Source organism: Nicotiana tabacum, chromosome 19 (assembly GCF_000715075.1).
Source record: "Nicotiana tabacum cultivar K326 chromosome 19, ASM71507v2, whole genome shotgun sequence".
NCBI lineage: Eukaryota > Viridiplantae > Streptophyta > Magnoliopsida > Solanales > Solanaceae > Nicotiana > Nicotiana tabacum.
The window spans coordinates 30,329,577-30,349,908 of record NC_134098.1 but is presented as its reverse complement, the minus strand read 5'-3'; the positions used below and the strand labels follow the sequence as shown (position 1 = coordinate 30,349,908).

General features: G+C 37.7%; 2 protein-coding genes across 3 annotated transcripts in view; one reads left to right on the top strand and one right to left on the bottom strand.

Moving 5' to 3' along the window:
• Window positions 1-20,332, bottom strand: part of LOC107782252 (putative polyribonucleotide nucleotidyltransferase 1, chloroplastic) — a 64,215-nt gene that overhangs the window by 6,280 nt on the left and 37,603 nt on the right. The window contains exons 14-17 of one of the 2 annotated variants that reach the window (XM_075239809.1): window positions 16,647-16,825; window positions 16,271-16,454; window positions 4,691-4,738; window positions 1,951-2,023 (exon numbers count right to left, since the gene is read on the bottom strand). In XM_075239809.1, the coding sequence (XP_075095910.1) occupies window positions 1,951-2,023; window positions 4,691-4,738; window positions 16,271-16,454; window positions 16,647-16,825 (484 nt within the window). The remainder of the gene's footprint in view (window positions 1-1,950; window positions 2,024-4,690; window positions 4,739-16,270; window positions 16,455-16,646; window positions 16,826-20,332) is intronic. The other variant, XM_075239810.1, reaches the window with a different exon arrangement.
• On the top strand, window positions 9,754-13,362 carry LOC142173892 (uncharacterized). Its single transcript, XM_075239811.1, has 4 exons — window positions 9,754-9,880; window positions 10,763-12,495; window positions 12,585-12,703; window positions 12,802-13,362. The coding sequence occupies exons 2-4, from the start codon at window positions 10,773-10,775 to the stop codon at window positions 13,261-13,263; spliced, it is 2,304 nt and encodes a 767-aa protein (XP_075095912.1). The 5' UTR covers window positions 9,754-9,880; window positions 10,763-10,772; the 3' UTR covers window positions 13,264-13,362.

Here is a 20,332-nt window from a genome sequence, read left to right as displayed (position 1 = left end):
ATGGATGTGTGGGCCTACTAGAAGAGATAAGATTAAGAATGAAGACATTCATGACAAGGTAGTAATAGCCTCCGTGGTGGACAAGATGCGCGAACTAAGGCTGAGATGGTTCGGGCATATTAAGAGGAGAGGCCCATTTGTCCCAGTGAGAAGGTGTGAGAGGTTGGCCATGGTGGATCTGAGGAGAGGTAGAGGAAGACCAAAAAAGTATTGAAGAGAGATGATAAGGCAAGACATGACACATCTGCAGCTTACCGAGGACATGGCACTTGATAGGAATGTGTGGAGGTCGAGAACTAGGGTAAAACACTAGCAGGTAGTCACGCGTTTATCCTTATCCTACCTGTAGCATCAATAGTATTCTCCTACTTTCTTATACTTAGATCCTTATTATTACCGGTTGTTTCTTTTGCTTCAGTATTCTTAGTATCTTGTTGCTTTTTGTAGTGCTTCGTGTTACTGCTTCCTTTTCATGGTTTCTCCACTTCTGTATTTCTTTTCAATAATGTTGTGACTATGCTTTTTCTGAGCGGAGTGTCTATCGGAAACAATCTTTCTGCCTACACAAGGTAGGGATAAAGCTGCAAAACAGACTACCCTCCCCAAACCCTACTTGTGGGATCACATTTATTGTTGCTTTGTTGTTGTTGTTGTTGTACTAATAATCAAATTGTAACAAAAATAACTAATTTCAACATCTTTTTACTATAATGTCGATATTAATCCAACCTCTAAAAGTTGAGATCAAAGAACCAACCGCTTTTCGTTTGGATCATTTATGTGAGTCATTATTTGAAGTGCACACTTCACCGAAGCGCATAGCTTCAACTGTGATGCAATAACCCCTTGCTTCGCATCGCTGCACTGAAGTGCATTGCTTCAACTGTGAAGCGATAACGCCTGCTTCGCATTGCTTCATCCTTTGGCTTTTAATAACAGTGATTTAAACTAATCAGATTACTAGTGTCAAACAACGGAGAGTTGCCTGATTCTGCTGCACAACATCATCTTTCAGATTAGGGATAGAAGTAGCCTGAACAGGGGTATAGTAGCTAGAGGAAGCTTTAGGACTTTGTATATGTAATATATCACTAATATGCTGATTATGGTGTTCTAGGGGACTAGTTATAGTGGAAATGCGGGTGCCCCTCCTGCAATGTAATGAAGTCTTTTCTCTTCAATAGAATGTAAAAGACAACATGTATATTCTTTTTAAATAAGTTATTATTTTTTTGGAGTAATTAAAAGGTAACAAACATATAAATCTAAAAAAAGAGCAAAGTTGCCTTTGAAGGATATTTTTCATTTTTTAGTTCATTGAGTTTAAACTGTTTTTTACATCCAAGAATTTCAACAGTATGGTTTTATTATTTATGAAAAATAGGAAGTTTTAGGGACCTTGATTATTGCCTAAGCTTCTTAGTGAACACATTAAGGAGCAGTATTGGGAGACTTCAGTGCTTCTGGGAAGGAATTTAAGGAATGTAGCCATACTTTACGTCCAAAAATTTCAACAGCACAAGGATCTTATTATTTATGATAAATAGGCCGTTTTCGGGTGACCTTGATTATCACCTTAGCTTCTTAACAAGCCCATCAGTAGCAGTATTAGGGGACTCCAGCGCTTCTGAGAAGGAATTTCGGGAACGTAGCCATAACTTACTTAATGGCACTAGACATGACAAATTTAGGATATATTTTAAGATTTTCCTTAATGGGTTCAATAATAGCTGCTAGCTATGAGCTATCTGTTGCAGAGTAGACTGAGCTTATTCCTAACAATTGATGCTTGATGATTTGGCTAACACACTGACTTCATTTCCCCGTTTAGTAGCCCTTCATATGTACCTCAAATAGTGTGCTGCACCACAATCACATGACGTGAAACAAACTGGTTGCTTGTCGAAACTATTTTTTAGGAGTGTGATACTACATGCAGTTTATCATTACCAAGAATGTGCTTTCGTCCATCTTTTGCTTGTAAGAGAGCTTGTTTCATGATTGGCAACGTAATTCCTCCTACCTGGCACGAAATAAGCAAAAAGTGTCATAAGCAAGTTTCGAACTGTAATTATGGCCAATATTTTGGCTAATGGAGTCTATCTCACATAAGCATAAGCATCTTTGCAAAGTGTAGACTTTGTTGGCAATATTCTTTGGGACCCAAAAATATTGCATTGTGTGTTGGACATCATTTGCACAAGTTGTATCTCTTCTTTTACACCTAAGAGGCCAAGACTTTTTTGCCTATAAAAGGGAAGGCTATTAGTTCATTTTAGACACACCAACAAGACTTGAGTCTTCATTTCTTGTTTCTTCTTTTCTTCCTTTATTAAGAGTATTTTGTATGAGAGTTAGTGTTGGAAAGCACTTGTGTGAACCCTTTCTTTGGAGTGATCTCGTGAGGTTATTCTCTTAGGGTATTTGGGATTAATTAGAGTGTTTACTCTAATTTTGTACTCTTATTGTTATAGTAAATTGCTCCTCTCCGCTTGTGGACGTAGGTCACTTTGACCGAACCACGTTAAATTTGTGTCTTCTTTATCTACTTTAATTGTCGTTGTTATCAACTTCCATTGTCTTTGTTATTGCCATTATACCGTTGTTTGACTATATTCCGCACCACCCGGGTTCCCGATCCTAACAAATTGGTATCAGAGCCGGATCTAACCGGGTTAGTTTCAATAGCCAAAATGACTCTAACAAAGACCTACGTTGAGAAATTTGACCGATGTGCAAACTTCGGAATGTGACAATTAAAGATGGAAGCTATCCTAATTCAGGATGGCTTAGACTTGGCGTTGCAAGGAAAGGAGAAGAAACCGGATAAAATGACGGACGAGGAGTTTGCCATCATAGACAAAAAGGCAAAAGCAGGTATCATTTTAAATCTCTCAAATGAGGTTTTACGTGAAGTTTCTGTAGAAACCACAGCTAAAGGCATGTGGGAAAAATTGAAAACCTTATATATGAAGAGGACGGTAGAAAATAGACTTTACCTGAAGCAGAAGCTTTATACAATTCGTATGGGTGAAGGTACCTCTATTCTCTCTCATCTTGACACCTTTGATTCCATTCTTATGGATTTGAGTAATATAGATGCTGAAATTAAAGATGAGGATCAAGTCGTGTTACTGCTTTGTTCTCTACCCCATCTTTTAAGCATATAAGAGATACTATGCTTTATGCAAAGGATAATATCTCTTATAAGGATATTAAATCTATCTTAAAATCAAAAGAACAGATAGATAGTGATATTACTGGGGAAGCTAGTGGAACTCAAGCGGAAGTTGGCTTGTTTGTTAGGGGCAAATCCGACTCCATATCCAGATACAATAATTTAGAGTGTCGCTATTGTCATTAGAAAGGTCACAATATCTCCGAATGCTATAAGTTGAAAAATAAAGAAAAGCATAAGGAAAGGAAAAATGAGCACAAAAATACTGACACTGCCGAAACAAGTGTAGCTGCTGATGAAACTGAGGGAAATATTTTTTTAGCAACTAATAATAGTTTCAAATCTAACAATGAGTGGATTTTAGATTCGGGTTGTTCTTATCATATGTGTCACAATCGGTATTTATTTACCACATATGAATCTATTGGAGGTGGAGTTGTCTTGATGGGCAACAATGTTGCCTGCAAAGTTTTTGGAAAAGGTACAGTTCGAATCAAAATGCACGATGGTGTGGTGAGAACTCTCACTGATGTTAGACATGTTCCTGACTTGAAGAAAAATCTCATCTCTTTGGGCACTCTAGAATCTCTTGGGTGCAAGTACACAGGTGAAGGTATAGTTCTGAAAGTTTCTCATGGTGCTCTTGTGATCATGAAAGCACACAGATATGGTTCGTTGTATACTTTATTGGGATCCACTGTTATAGGCCTTACTACAATTTCGGTATCAGACAACTTGTCTGATTTTGATGGTATTAAATTTTGACATATGCCCATTGGGGCTTTTGCGGAGAAGGTGGAGAAAATTTACTATATCAGCCAAAATTAGGCCAAGGTAGAGATTTGTAATTATGGCCAATATTTTGGCTAATGGAGTCCATCTCACATAAGCATAAGCATCTTTGCAAAGTGTAAACTTTGTTGGCAATATTCTTTGGGACCCAAAAATATTACATTGTGTGTTGGACATCATTTGCACAAGTTGTATCTCTTTTTTTACACCTAAAAGGCCAAGAATTTTTTGCCTATAAAAGGGAAGGCTATTAGTTCATTTTAGACACACCAACAAGACTTGAGTCTTCATTTCTTGTTTCTTCTTTTCTTCCTTTATTAAGAGTACTTTGTATGAGAGTTAGTGTTGGAAAGCACTTGTGTGAACCCTTTCTTTGGAGTGATCTTGTGAGGTTATTCTCTTAGGGTATTTGGGATTAATTAGAGTGTTTACTCTAATTTTGTACTCTTATTGTTATAGTAAATTGCTCCTCTCCGCTTGTGAACGTAGGTCACTTTGACCGAACCACGTTAAATTTGTGTCTTCTTTATCTACTCTAATTGTCGTTGTTATCAACTTCCATTGTCTTTGTTATTGCCATTATACCGTTGTTTGGCTATATTCCGCACCACCCGGGTTCCCGATCCTAACAAGATCAAACAAAAAAAACCAAAATCATTTCTGCCGTTTGAACTAGTTTAACTACTTGCTGCTGATAAACATCCAATATGTTGTGTATACCTTTATGTCCATCTGAAATGCGGTAATACCAACATCACTTCCAGCAACCTGTGCAATCAAAATCATACACTTTAAGAGGCTTGCCTTCCAAATAACCCTCAAAAGCCACCATACACTACATATTGAATAATGAACTAGAACTCTTTGTATGTACATACACTCTTTATAAGCAAAGTAGTACTGGAATACAGAGTGGTTACAAAGGATTCATATAGTTGATCACAACTTTGTTTGGTATCAAACCACAAACATCTTAAATGTTTTGCACTTTTCATTGGCGTGTTTTTCTGTTAACTCGATCATCCAAAGTGTCTAAATTACAATCAGTACTAGCCCCTAGCACTCACTATCTGTGCAGATAGTATTTGAGATATTGAATTTCACCAGTATTCACCCGGGCATGAGGAATATATAATTTTAGAGAAACTCCTGTTGATACATAAGATCTCCCTACGCAGCTCCTTCATCAGGCAAAGGAACGTTCAGTTCTTACCAGCAACTGAGCTTTGGAATATCTTAAGAGATTGGAAACAAAATGATGCAACCAATAAACAACTCAAGGAAATGCAGGTTAAAGAAAGAAATAACTCTGCCACCTTGCTCAATTTAAGTGTGCTACATAGGAACTTTTTGTTATCAACTGTGTTCAAAACCAGAAAACCAAAGAAGCAACAAAATGTTAGTGCAATAAACAGAAACATAAAATAATTCCGAGCCCACAAGTTGTTTGCTTGTCCTTAAGGAATTTAATCCCCTCACAGTTGCCCAAGGTGTCAGATTAATTCCTCCCAGGATAGAACGGAATAACTATTATGTGATACCGGCACTACAATCCCAGAATTTCGACGAACTCAAATGGCGGAGTAAATCACACTTGATGCTTACTTTTTGCTTTGAAAAATAATGCAAAAATACAGAAGAGAGAAGGGAGAGTTTGCAGATTTCGGTGTCTGAAAAATGAGGCTAATCCTCTGCATTTATATCCAACGAAGTTGAGTTCCAACAATTGCAAAGATGCCTATTCGTTTGAGGAGTCTATTCGGCAGAAATTATTTAAATTTTTGTTAAATGGACTGTTTGGTCAAGAATTTGACCGTTGGAAAAAATAATGCCGCAAAATTTTCAAGTTAAATTTTCACGAAAAAATATCGGGAAAATTAAATAACGGAAAAGGAAAATAAATTTGGTCCAAAAAATTTATCAATCAATCATATAATTGACTAAATCCAAATGCGAATCCGAAGCCGAGCGACGACGACATGAAGCTTGCTCTCTTCTCAACTCTTTAAGAGCTAGAAGTAAGCGCTTCTGTATAGAAGCACAAGAATTGTCCTCGTCCTATCCAATGAGGAACAAAGTTCCTTTGTAAAAGGAACCAATTCACAATTTCATTTTCCGTTCACACCTTTTTATTTAATTAAATAAAACCCAACAATCCCCCACATGAATGGGGGATGGCTATCTGAAAAAAATATCCATGCATGAAAGAATTGTGTGATTTACAAGCAAGGATTAATCGCATCTGAATAAGTAGGTTTCCCTTTGAACTTTCCGTAGTGAACTTATGTCGGATATACTCGGTCAATCAGTAGATTCGATATCTTTGAACCATCAAACTTTGGTGTATACCTAGGCAGCCATAAGTCACACAATCAACCATTTAACCGTCTTTGGTTCTCATTGTTGTATCGTTTCATCCATGAACACAGCTTGGTTCATAAGTGCGTACAGAACTGACCTCACAGAATTCTCCTTGAGGCGGCTTATACTTCACAGTTAAATAGGTGATTCCTAAACATGTTATCCCATAGATTACATTATTTGATATACCCCGTATGAAACTTAGAAACCATTAAAAAGTCTTATTGCTTTATCCTTGGTATGGAATATTGTCTTCATCACGAGAATGGACTAAAGTTTTATTTGGCAATGTTGAACCGTTATTAATGACTTTGTTTGATCTCCTTGAACCTAGATCTTGGAATCTCCGGTCTTCTAGGTAGAGTTACCGCCACAATTACTTGTCTTCGGCTATAGTCTCATTCCCTTTGATGACTTCTCAATCGCCTCTCTAGTTAGGACTTTTATAAGCGGATCCGACATATTATCTTTTGACTTTATATAGTCAATTGTGATAATTCCACCGGAAAGTAATTGTCTAAGGGTATTATGTCTTCGTCGTATGTGACGAGATTTTCCGTTATACATAACGCCCCCAGCCTTTCCTATTGCCGCTTGACTATCGCAATGTATGCATATAGGTGCCAACAATTTGGGTCGAAATGGAATATCTTCCAAGAAATTACGGAGCTATTCAGCTTCTTCACTGGCCTTGTCTAAAGTTATGAACTCAGACTCCATTATAGAGCGGGTGATACATGTCTGTTTGGACGACTTCCAAGATACTGCTCCTCCACCTATGGTAAAAACGTATCCACTTGTGAATTTTGTTCAGTTGATCTGGTGATCCAATTTGCATCACTATACCCCTCAATAACTGCCAAATAATTATTACAGTGCAATGCATAGTCTTGAGTATATTTCAAATACCCAAAAACTCGTTTCATCCCTATCCAAGGAGCTTGGTCGGGATTATTTGTGTATCGACTAAGCTTACTTATCGCACAAGCTATATCAGGTCATGTACAATTCATGATGTACATCAAACTTTCCAAAGCTCGAGCATATTCCAATTGATGCTTTGACCTTTATTCTTTACAAGAGTATGGTTTAAATCAATTGGCGTTCTTGCAACTTTAAAGTCCAAATATTTGAATTTTTCAAGTACCATTTTAATATAATGAGATTGAGACAGCGCTAGACCTTGAGTAGTTTTATGGATCTTAATTCCCAAAATTAAATCGACAACTCCTAAGTCTTACATAGTAAGCATGCGCTTAGTTTAGCAATGTCGTTATTCATTATCAACATATCATCCACGTATAAACAAACAATGACTATTTGATTCGGAGTGTTCTTAATGTAAACACATTTGTCGCACTCATTGATCTTGAAACCATTTGACAACATTGTTTGGTCAAATTTCACATGTCATTGTTTGAGTGCTTGTTTTAGTCAGTAGAGTGACTTTACAAGTCAGCATACCTTCTTTTCTTTTCCAAGAACTACAAACCCTTCAGGTTGTTTCATGTAAATTTCTTTCTCCAAATCCCCATTTAAGAAGGTTGTTTTAACATCTATACGATGGATTTGAAAACCGTACACAGCGGCCAATGCCATTGTGAATTACACGGGAAATATTATATTAACAATGAGCCCTATATATAATACATGTCCTACTCCTACTACATATGGTACTAGGATTATTTACATATAACTATTTAGCTAACACTCTCCCTCAAGCCGGTGCATACAAATCATATGTACCTAGCTTGTTACATATATAACTAATAGGAGGACCAATAAGGGACTTGGTGAAAATATCTGCAAGCTGATCATTCGACTTCACAAACTTTGTAGTAATTTTTTCTCTGACGAAGTGACAGTCAATCTCAATATTTTTAGTTCTCTCATGGAACACCAGATTCAATGCAATATGAAGGGCAGCTTGATTATCACACACTAGTTCCACTTGGCTGATCTCACCAAATTTCAACTCCTTGAGCAACTGTTTGATCCAAACTAGCTCACTTGTTGCCATAGCCATTGCTCGATATTCTGCTTCTGCGCTAGACCGAACAACGACATTCTGTTTCTTGTTCTTCCAAGACACCAAGTTACCTCATACTAAAACACAATACCCAGACGTAGAAAGTCTATCAGAAGGTGATCCTGCCCAATCAGCATCTGAGTATCCAACGATCTGCTCATGGCCTCGATCCTCAAACAATAACCCATTGCCTGGAGCCGATTTTATATACCGAAGAATGCGGACAACTGCATCCCAATGACTATCACATCTGACATTTCCTTTACTGTTTCCTGTGAGTCAGTTTATGGATTCTCCTTGTGATAGTCATTGGGATGCAGTTGTCCGCATTCTTCGGTATATAAAATCGGCTCCAGGCAATGGGTTATTGTTTGAGGATCGAGGCCATGAGCAGATCGTTAGATACTCAGATGCTGATTGGGCAGGATCACCTTCTGATAGACTTTCTACGTCTGGGTATTGTGTTTTAGTATGAGGTAACTTGGTGTCTTGGAAGAACAAGAAACAGAATGTCGTTGCTCGGTCTAGCGCAGAAGCAGAATATCGAGCAATGGCTATGGCAACAAGTGAGCTAGTTTGGATCAAACAGTTGCTCAAGGAGTTGAAATTTGGTGAGATCAGCCAAGTGGAACTAGTGTGTGATAATCAAGCTGCCCTTCATATTGCATTGAATCTGGTGTTCCATGAGAGAACTAAAAATATTGAGATTGACTGTCACTTCGTCAGAGAAAAAACTACTACAAAGTTTGTGAAGTCAAATGATCAGCTTGCAGATATTTTCACCAAGTCCCTCATTGGTCCTCCTATTAGTTATATATGTAACCAGCTAGAGGGGGAGTGTTAGAATAGCTATGTGAATATATATGTAATTAGTCTTAGTCCCGTATCTAATAGGAGTAGGTTAAATATTATGTGTACTTATAAATAGGGTTCATTGAATTACAATTAACATCAATAAAAGATTTTTCTCCCGTGCATTCTCACAACTTCTTTTAAGCAGCCTTGTTGTCCTCTTCAATCTTTAGACGAAAAATAAGGCCTTCATGTGTCATCTCCTTGCCCTTATGTTTCAAGTAATTCTTAAAGTCCTTACACAGAAGAGGCAACTTTTCAATAAATGTTGCAACCAGTGTTTAGAAAAGCGATCGCTTCGTCGCTTTAAGCGCGAAGCGACGCGACGCGACTCAGTGTCGCTTCTAGCTGCCTGAGGCGACTCGACCGAGGGAAGCGCACGCTTCAACGGAGGAAGCGACGAAGCGACGAAGCGAGCAAAGCGACGAAGCGATCGCTTCTGTTAAAAAAGCGACACTGAGTCTGTTTTTTTAAAAAGATGGCCCTTTTTTAAAAAGAGGGCCCTTTTTTAAAAAGAGGGCCCTTTTTTAAAAGAAAAAAACTTTGGGTCTGTTTTTTTTATACAAAACAGACCCTAAATTGAAAAATTGGTCATTTCTTCTTCTCTCTTCTACGATCAAGGTCGACCAAAGCCTAGGGTTCTTCATCAACATTTCTGACCAGTCCAGGTAATTTTCTTCTTCTCCTTTCTTCTTCTCTTTTTTTTCTTTCTTCTTTCTTTCTTCTTCTTGGTCCCGTCAGAATCTGTTTTTTTTCTTTCTTTTTCCTTCTTTCTTCCTTCTTCTTTTTCGTTTATCTCTGAGACTCTGACAGTCCAGTACTCCAGTTTGCACTGTTCAGACTTCAGCGACTTCTTCTTCCCTTTATCTCTAACCCATTTTGTTTTTTCCCCCTTTTATTCTTCTTATTTATTACTTTTAATATGTATTTTAGTATATGTTATATTTTTCAGTTTATTTGATTTTTTTAATGTATATTTCAGCATATAAAATTAATTATTATTTATATATGTTATATTTTTCAGTTTATTTGATTAATTTTATATGTATTTCATTTTAGAAAATTAATTATTATATATATGTTATATTTTAGTTTATTTGATTTTTTAATGTATATTTCAGTATATAAAGTTAATTATTATTTATATATGTTATATTTTTCAGTTTATTTGATTAATTTTATATGTATTTCACTTTAGAAAATTAATTATTAATTATTATATATATATATATGTTATATTTTAGTTTATTTGATTTTTTTAATGTATATTTCAGTATATAAAATTAATTATTATTTATATATGTTATATTTTTCAGTTTATTTGATTTTCTTAATGTATTTTTCAGTATATAAAATTAATTATTATATATATGTTATGTTTTCAGTTTATTTGATTAATTTTATATGTATTTCATTTTAGAAAATTATGTATGTTATATTTTAGTTTATTTGATTTTTTTAATGTGTATTTCGGTTTATAAAATTAATTATTATATATATTATACGTATTTTCAGTTTATTTGATTATGTATTTTCTTATATCTTAATAGGGATTTCAAAATGTCTCAAAGATCGAAAGATAAAGACCCGGCTTGGCGATATGGCGATAGAGTTAATGAGAAGAATACAAATATTGTATGCAAGTTTTGTAACAAGATTACAACGGGTGGAATTTATCGCTTTAAATTCCATCTTATTGGTGGCGATAGAAACGTCACAAGTTGTCCGAAATGTCCACCGGAGGTGAGGGATGAAATAAAGAATTTTGTTGAGAAGAAGAAGGAGCAAAAAAATCAAATGAGTCATCAACCATTGGTGACCAATCTTGATGATGATGGTGATGATGATATTGAAGAATTGTCACTTCCAACAAAACGGGGAAGAGATGCAATCTCTTCAAGCCATGGATCGACGGGTACGAGTAGGACTAAAGGTCCTATAGATTGCTATTTCCCAAAGAAGCCGGAAGGAAAGAGCGGTGGAAAAGATGTACAAAAAATTGCTAAGGACATTTTGAGGGATCGTGCAGTTAGAGCTTTTGCACGATGGGTCTATGATGCTGGGCTCCCCTTCAATTGTGTCAACTATACTGACACTTTTGGAGACTTTATTGAGGCCGTTGGTCAATACGGACCTGGAATGAAGCCTCCCACTTATCATGAAATCAGAGGTCCTTATCTAAATAAGGAAGTGGAGGAGACTAATAAAATTGTGGAGGAACATAAAGTTGCGTGGAACAAGTATGGCTGCTCCATTATGATGGATAAGTGGACGGCAAGAACTGGGAAAATGATTATTAACGTGTTGGTGAATTCTCCCAAGGGAAGTTTGTTTCTTGAGTCCATTGATGCTAGCGACTCATCCACTGACCACATCAAAATGTTCACCTTGTTTCAGAACACCATTGAAAAGATTGGCCCAAGCAAAGTTGTTCAAGTGGTCACTGATAATGCGAGTGAAAATGTGAAAGCGGGTGGCATGGTGGAAGGAGCGTACAAGAATGTCTATTGGACTCCATGTGCGGCTCATTGTATCAACTTAATCTTCGGGGACATTTTCAAGGAAAAACCCTTCTCTACAGTTTTTGGCCAGGGCGTTAGGGTACATTCTTATATTTCTCAGCGGCCCTTGTTATTGAATATGATGAAAAGATTCACCGGACAAAAAAATTTGGTGAAACCGGGCAAGACAAGGTTCGCCACTGCTTTCTTGACTTTACATAGTATCCACTTGCAAAAATCCAATTTGAGAAAGTTGTTCACTTCAGAGGAATGGAGCAAGAGTAAATTTGCAAAGGAAAGTGCAGGGAAAGATGTTGCACGCATTATTCTTTCTTATTCTTTTTGGAATAATGTCCTTCATGCTCTTAAAATTGGTGGCCCTTTGGTTAAAGTACTCCGTTTGGTGGATGGGGAGCAAAAACCACCAATGGGCTACCTCTATGAAGCTATGGATAGGGCCAAGGAGGCTATTCAAGCATCATTCACTGATGAGCAGAAATATGCAAAGGTCTTTCAGATCATTGATGCAAGATGGAGTGAGCAACTTCATAGACCTTTGCATGCAGCTGGACTTATTCTGAACCCGTCACTCTTTTATGATCAGCATGAGAATAATTCATTGGCTAGAGAAGTGTGGACAGGATTCCATGAGGTTGTTATCAAGTTGACCCCAGATGAAGACATGCAAGAAAAGATAGTAGATCAGCTTGCTATTTACAAGGCAGCTGAGGGACTTTTTAAGCTCCGACTTGCTATTAAACAAAGAAAGACGAAATCGCCAGGTGACCAAGTGCTTCTATATTTTATAGCTCTAACTTTAATGTATTTTTTATACTTATTAACTCTTGAATTTTTTTTTCACTTCTTATAGTTGAGTGGTGGGACCAATATGGTGTAGAGACTCCGAATTTACAGACTTTCGCCATCAGAGTTCTAAGTTTAACTTGTAGCTCATCCGGATGTGAAAGGAACTGGAGCGTTTTTGAACACGTGAGAAATAAAAAGAATTATTTCGTGTTTTGAGATAAAGTAAATTATATCTCAATTGTCCCAACTCCTACTAATTAGTTGACACATCTTGTTTGCAGATTCATACAAAGAAGAGGAATCGACTAACCTTGAAGCGCCTCCATAATCTAGTGTTCATAAAATACAATAGAGCATTGAGGCGTCGCTACAACCACCGCAATCTAATTGATCCAATTCTTTTGGACAATATTGATGAGGCTAATGAGTGGCTAACCGGAGTCCCCGAAAATTGTGAAGATGAAGAAGTATTTGAAGGCGATTCTAATTTCACTTGGGGTGATGTTGCGGTTGCTAGTGGAGTTGGGGAGAATCCTTATGGTTTAAGGGGGAATACTTCAAGTTCAAGCTCGATTAGGAAGGGAAAAAGTGTGGCTACCACAAGTCGATCCCTATCCCTAATTGATGAAGATGAAAGTGATCATGAAGAGGAAGAGGAGGGGGAGGAGGAAGATGACGAGCAATATGAAGATAATAGAGGAATTCAAGATTTTGACAATCTTGAAGAAGAACAAGAAGAGTAGAAGAATAAGAGGTTGATTCTAGTAATTTAGTAGCTTTGATTTTGACAATTTGAACTTTTTGATTATTTATAATTTTATATTGTGTCTTTGCAAGGTTTACATTATGTTTTTTAAGAATTGCGCTTCACTTTAATAAAGCGTGCGCTTCGCTTTGCGCTTCGCTTTTGAAGCGAGGCGAGCCCTTGTCGCTTTTTTGCGCTTCTCGCTCTTAAAAACACTGGTTGCAACTCAAAACGCTTCATTTATGACCATACCTTCAATCATAAATTTATAATTAGTAGCATAATCAATATCTTTAATACAATTATTGATTCTAATTATACCATCAGCAAGGAGGTCATGAACGATGACTTGCAATTCTTGGACTTGAGTTATAACATACTTGTTGTCAACCATTTTAAAGTCCAAGAATTTCGCGGCAACAAACTTTTTAAGTGCAGCATCTTCAATCTTGTACTTCTTTTCAAGAGCGTTCCAGAACTCTTTCAAAGTTTTCATGACACTATAAACATTGTACCGGCCATCTTCCAAACAACTCAAGATATAATTTTTGCACAAGTCAAAATGCTTCCATGCCTCTGTGACCACAAATCTCTCATTGTCAGGAGTTCCTTCTACCAAGACCGAAATGTCCTCACTAACAAAGCGCTGCAAATTGAGCGTGGCCAGATAGAAGAACATTTTTTGTTGTCAGCGCTTAAAGCCCACGACGGAAAACATTTCGAGCTTTTCTGCCGGTTCCATCGCCGGTGCGGCGATGTGCGGCTTGACGATGCAGTAGCTATTGCAGCAGTAGTCATCGCAACAAAACCATTTTGTTGTTATGAGAATAGCCTTTCACTCTGTATTTCTTTTACCATCACTATATCCTCATATGTTAAGTAGGAACAACACTATATCTACCCATATGTCGATTCAAATCTATCCCAATAAAGTTTTGTTGGTAATTTGGAATCTCTTGGATCAAGGTATTCATATCTTTGGAAGTAGTGTGCGTAAGTGTATTTGCAATTTTTTTTTTTAAAAACCCTAGGCTGCCGTTGGACCTCGCTTAAGCGAGCTTTTCAGCGCTTTTTTCATCGCCTCGCTTCTCGCTTTTTAGGGTAAAGCGTGCGCTTATTTACCAGAGCCGCGCTTTAGGGCAGAAAGGCGCAGGTCCCTCGCCTCGCCTTGCTTCTACGCTTTAAGAGAGCGCGCTGTAGATGTTTTTGCCATGTGGATGTATGATGCGGGGCTCCCTTTTAATTGTGTAAATTACACTGATAGTTTTGGTGAATTCATTGAGGCTGTAGGCCAATATGGCCTAGGAATGAAGCCCCTTACCTATCACGAAGTAAGAGTTCCTTGTCTAAAAAAGGAGGTGGAGAAGACAAACAAGATTGTCGAGGAGCATAAGGTGCAATGGAGAACTTATGGTTGTTCCATTATGATGGATAAATGAACAGCAAAAAATGAAAAAATAGTCATTTTGTGAAGCCTAATTGATGAAGCCCCCGATGAACAAGAAGAAGAAGAAGATGACCAATATAATAACTCGAACATGATGATACTTCAAGAGTTTGGAGATCTTGTTAAAGAATAGGATGTTGCTCCTTTTGTGATTTTGTTTTGCATCTGCTTAATATGTTATGACTTTTGAGGATTATTGACTATCTAGTTTTAGTATCTATTATTTACTTCTTGATTTAAGAATTGAAACATTTGCTTAATATGTTATTTTTATTGAGTTCTTGGTCATTTATCTATGCCTATTTAATTTTTTTTATTTATGTGTTAAATTGCGCTTCACATGAAAAAAGCGCGCGCTTCGCTTCGCGCTTCTCGCTTCGGTGAAGCGAGGCCTCCTCGCTTTTTTCCGCTTCGCGCTCTCCAAAACACTGCTTAGAGATTCCCTTAATTTTTTATTTATCTTTAGCTAACACATATCTAATTGCAGCCAAATAGACTTCATTCTTACCGGAAGAAGTATAGGACCATATGGAAAGACCAGACGGTTATGCTAGGAGAAGCTCTGATCACGCAACATGGCCGGGTGAAACTGAATGCGAAGCGAAAGAGTGGAACAAGAAAGGAGAACAGTTGCATGCAACCAAGAATTTGGTGGTGAGCACCAGACAACACAAACCAAATAGTATTTAAGGACAAGCTTTTGAAGAAGGACTACTGTGACTTGGAAGCAGATGTAGTGCAATGAAATGGCAACTTGCATTACGAAAGCAGGAAGTTTTAGGTGTGTCCAAAGACCTAGGACCTCAACCACGAGACTTAGGTGGTGGAATGAGAAGGTGCAAATAGCTACAAAAGTAAAAAGGAGTGTTTAATGAAGTTAACAAAAGTCGAAAACTGAGATGTCTTTGAAGAACACAAAAGAGTTAAGAGGGGCGCTACCAAGACTATTAGTAAAGCCCCGGTTGCTAGAGTGTTCCTAGATTGGTTGAAGCAATGAGTTGTAGTCACTTTATACGGTCTCCGACAATCCTTATCTCATGAGTTAGGTTTTGGGGTTGAGTTAAATCCAAGATATTTTTATAACATGAGCCAGACACATAGCTATTATTGTGTTACCCGATGGTTGGCACCCATGTTATATTATTGATCATCCATATGTACAGCCCTAGGCGTGCAGAGAGGTGTTAGAATCCCACATTAGTTAAGTCTATTGACTGCATAAGATAAAAGTTTTCCTCAGTTTGCTTTACGTGGTTACTTTTTCAATGTTTATCTTTTCCCAGATATCCAAAGATCCTCTAACTAACCAAACAGCCTTTACAGTAAAGGCAGAGTTGCAGGCACATGAAACCCGCTCCAATACTTCATCTGATTTGCTCACTGTACTAGTTTAGCTATAATCATTGAACTGCAAAAGTTCTAAAATCATTTTATTCAATCACAAATCATAAATTACAAGGACCTTCAAACACGGATGAATTGGCATAAATATGTAAAGATACCTTTTTTCAAGAAACACGTGATAGGAAGATGATAGAAACAATTTAAAAAGTAGTACCTTGAAATCCATATCTCCTGATGCATCTTCAGAACCCAATATGTCTGAAAGGATGAGTGGAGTTCCATCTCCACCAAATTCCTTTGTGTCCAGAACCATACCCATTGCAATACCAGCGATAGAACACTTAACAGGAACACCAGCATCTTGCAATGCTAAGCACCCACCACATACAGATGCCATACTGCCACATAGAGAAGATAGATGTCACAGAAAGGAAAATGGCGACCAACTCTGGAAAGACGAGAAAGGGACTATCCCCTCAAACTTTTTTCAGGTTATTGAAATAAAACCCTTTGAACATAGTTAAGATGGGCAACAAAAAAAGCTACAGATACATACATGACACATTCTAAACATATTTTAAGCGCTCTACCTCGATGAGCCATTGCTTTCAGTGATGGTACTCTCAACACGAACAGTGTAAGGGAAGTCATCTTCAGGAGGCAGTATTGGTCCAAGAGCTCTCTCTGCAAGCATTCCATGACCAATTTCTCTTCTTGATGGTGCCCCTACACGCCCAGCTTCACCAACGCATGAGGGTGGAAACGAATACTGCATAAGCAAGCGAGCAGGTAAAGAAAATATCAAGTATTTCCTTGAGATACCAAGTGGAAAATCAAGAATTCACAAATAAATCTGTGAAGTAACACAAAGCCAACAGAGGTTTGGAGATAAACATACTTCATTCAGGGGAAATCAGAAAACAAACAAACATTATCAGCTTAATGATCTCCAGTGATTTCTAGAGATTAGAAGAAACCAAAAGAAGGAAAAGAAAAACAAGAGACATCTAGAATAAACACATCAATAGTTACTTAGGCCTCATTTGTTTGCACTTAATGGAGGTCTGAATCTTAATTATTCAGATCTCAGACATTAAGTGTGTTTGTTTTTAAGTATGTATCTCATTCAGATCTTAATCAATGATTAATATCTATAACAAAGACTTAATTTCATTAAGATGCTATCATCCACATTCATTACTAATTGCCGTCACCGCCTACCATTATTTTTTTTTGACAATGTAACATGTATATTTATATTAAACAATCTTCAGCTTTGTGCTGGAAGCCAAAAGAAAGAGTTTACAAAAGCCTACAAAGCTCCCTATTACAATCCTTGCGCTTCTTACAAGGAATCTAGGACTTGTAGAATTGACTCTAAGTCGTCACTATATTCTGCTTTACACCAAAAACAAAAACGAAGAATACAATTCATCTTAATTTTCTGAATAGAGCTAATTGTATCCTCAAAGCATCTTGAGTTACTCTCCTTCCATATTGTCCACCAAATAGTTGCAGGGACAATCTGTCTTTGTTTGAAGCAGTGCACTTCCCCCCTACATTCCAGCTTGACAAGAGTTTAGATGTTCTTCCTGGCATTGGCCATCTAATACCCCTGAGGTTGATGAATAAATCCCACAACTGACTAGTCACTCTACAATGTAGAAACAGATGGTTGATTGTCTCTACCTCTTGGCCACATAAGTAACACCTCGAGCAGAATGGTATTCCCCTTCTTCTCAAGTTGTCATGTGTTAAAACAGCTTCTCTAACTACCAGCCAAGAAAAATATGCCACTTTGTATGGTGTCTTGACCCTCCAGATGTGTTTCCAAGGCTATAGATTGACTTGTCCACCATCTTGGTTTAGATACTTGTAGGTTGAACTGACTTTGTACATCCCACTGCTGTTTTGGCTCCAGGTAAGTGTATCTTCTCCCTCCTGCAGTCCGTTACATAGCTCCAGAGTGTTAAAGAAGTCTGTTATTCTGGGCAGCTCCCAATCATGTAAAGGTCTTCTGAAAGTGAGATTCCATGCCCGTGCCCCCAAAGTTCATATACTGTAGCTCTATGTTGTTGATTCAGGGCATAAATGTCTGGAAAAAGATTCATAAGACAATCAATTCCTAACCAGTTATCTTCTCAAAAAAGAGTTTTCCTACCATTCCTTACTTTGAATTGAAGTTTGTCAGCAAAATTTGGCCACAGGTTCCTTATAGTTCTCCACAAGCTGGTACCATAAGCATTGTTTACCTGCTTAGTCATCTAGAATCCTTCCTTTCCATATTTAGCCTTTATAACCTTGTTCCACAAAGCTTGTTCCTCCCTGGTAACCTCCAAAGCCACTTCATCAAAAGACTTTTATTCTGCATTCTCAAGTTCCAGACCCCAGACCTCCCATCTTTTTGCTGAGGGTCAAAGTTTTCCATTTGACTAGATGAAAGCCCTTCTTCTCTGTTTCCATGCCAGAGGAAGTTTCTTCTCAAGGTGTCCAGTCTTTTCTCTACATTGGTAGGTATAGGAAATAGGGACAACATATATGTAGGGAGAGCATCTAGCACAGAGTTAATGAGGACCAATCTACCACCCAATGAAATGTAGTTTGATTTCCATCTTGCTAGCTGTTTCTCACATTTTTCTAGGACTCCATTCCAGATGTCCTTGGATTTGCTCTTAGCTCCCAAAGGCATCCCCAAATAAGTGGTTGGGATAGAACCAATTTCACCTCCCAGAATCCAAGATACCTCATTAACTGGAAAAATCTGACTTTTCCTCCGGTTGATATGAAGCCCAAAGATGGCTTCGAAAATTATAAGAATCACTCTTAAATACTTTACTTGGATCTCATCAGCATCACAGAAAATGGGGGTATCATCTGCATATTGAAGATGAGTAACCTCCAACCTGTCAGTTTGGTTCCTTGCCACATTGAAGCCCTTAATCCATCCATTACCCCGTGTTGTTCTTAACATATTGTTTAACCCTTCCATGGCAAGTATGAATAAGAAAGGGGATAAGGGATCGCCCTGTCTCAAGCCCTTTCCAAAGGAAAAAAACCTTCAGGAGCTCCATTGATCAGCTACCACTGCCACCATATTCAACCACCACCATCCTCAACCATAGCCGCCACCATTACCACCACCCCACCACCATCATCTTAAACCACAACCACACAGTTACCCACCTCAACTACCACAACCCCATTACCATCAACAACCATAGCCGGCACCGCACACCATTAGAAACTACTACCATCCCCTTCCTCCATCACAACCACAACCACCACCCACCATTATTGACTATCACCACCCACCACCATAACCGCCATCGCTACCAATCACCACTAGTTGCTACCCAGAACCACCACCATCATCCAAAACCACCACAACCACCGCCTCTAGTCGGCATTCACAAGCACCTCTGTTAGCCGTCACCACCACCAACTACCATGTTTTAAAAAATATATATGTTATTGATAGAATATTAGATTAATTAGTATTTTATTTGAATTTTATGCTTATTAATTTTTAAATAAAGACAAATTTTATATATTCAGATGTTAAAAAAACAGTCTTAATCATTTAGTATTCATATCTTAATACAACAACGACAACGACGACGACCCAGTAAAATCCCACTAGTGGGGTCTGGGGAGGGTAGTGTGTACGCAGATCTTACCCCTACCCCGAGAAGTAGAGGGGTTGTTTCCGAAAGACCCTCGGCTCAAGAACACGAAAAGAAAAGAAAAGAAAAGAGACAATATCAGTACCACCAACAGATACCATAAGAAAATATTCAGATCTTAATACACATCTTAAAATTCACATGTGTATTCAGATTCATATGTCTTAATCTTAATACGCATCTTGATATTCAGATATGGTATTCAGCTTCAGATGTCTTACTCTTTAAAAACAAAATGAGGCCTTACTAACTTAGGATGTAATAAGCAATTCCCCAGTACACTGGACATTAAATTCAAGCACTACAGCAAAGCACTTGATCTTATTTCATTCTTTTGGGATGAACGTATTATCTTACAGTGACATGTTGAAGAATACAAGGGAGAAGGTAGCCCATTCCATCAGTTACATGCAGAGCAAACCAGTACAAAGGACTTTCCTTATCTGTTTAGCTGTCTATTGTAGTTAAATGTAGGAATCAATTCCCGACATAGTTTAAGAAGGTGAAGGTATAGGTTTCAATTATAACACCAAATAAGAGACGACAAACCATTAATCGGAAAAGTAAAGTCAACTTCTAGGCACCAATTTCAG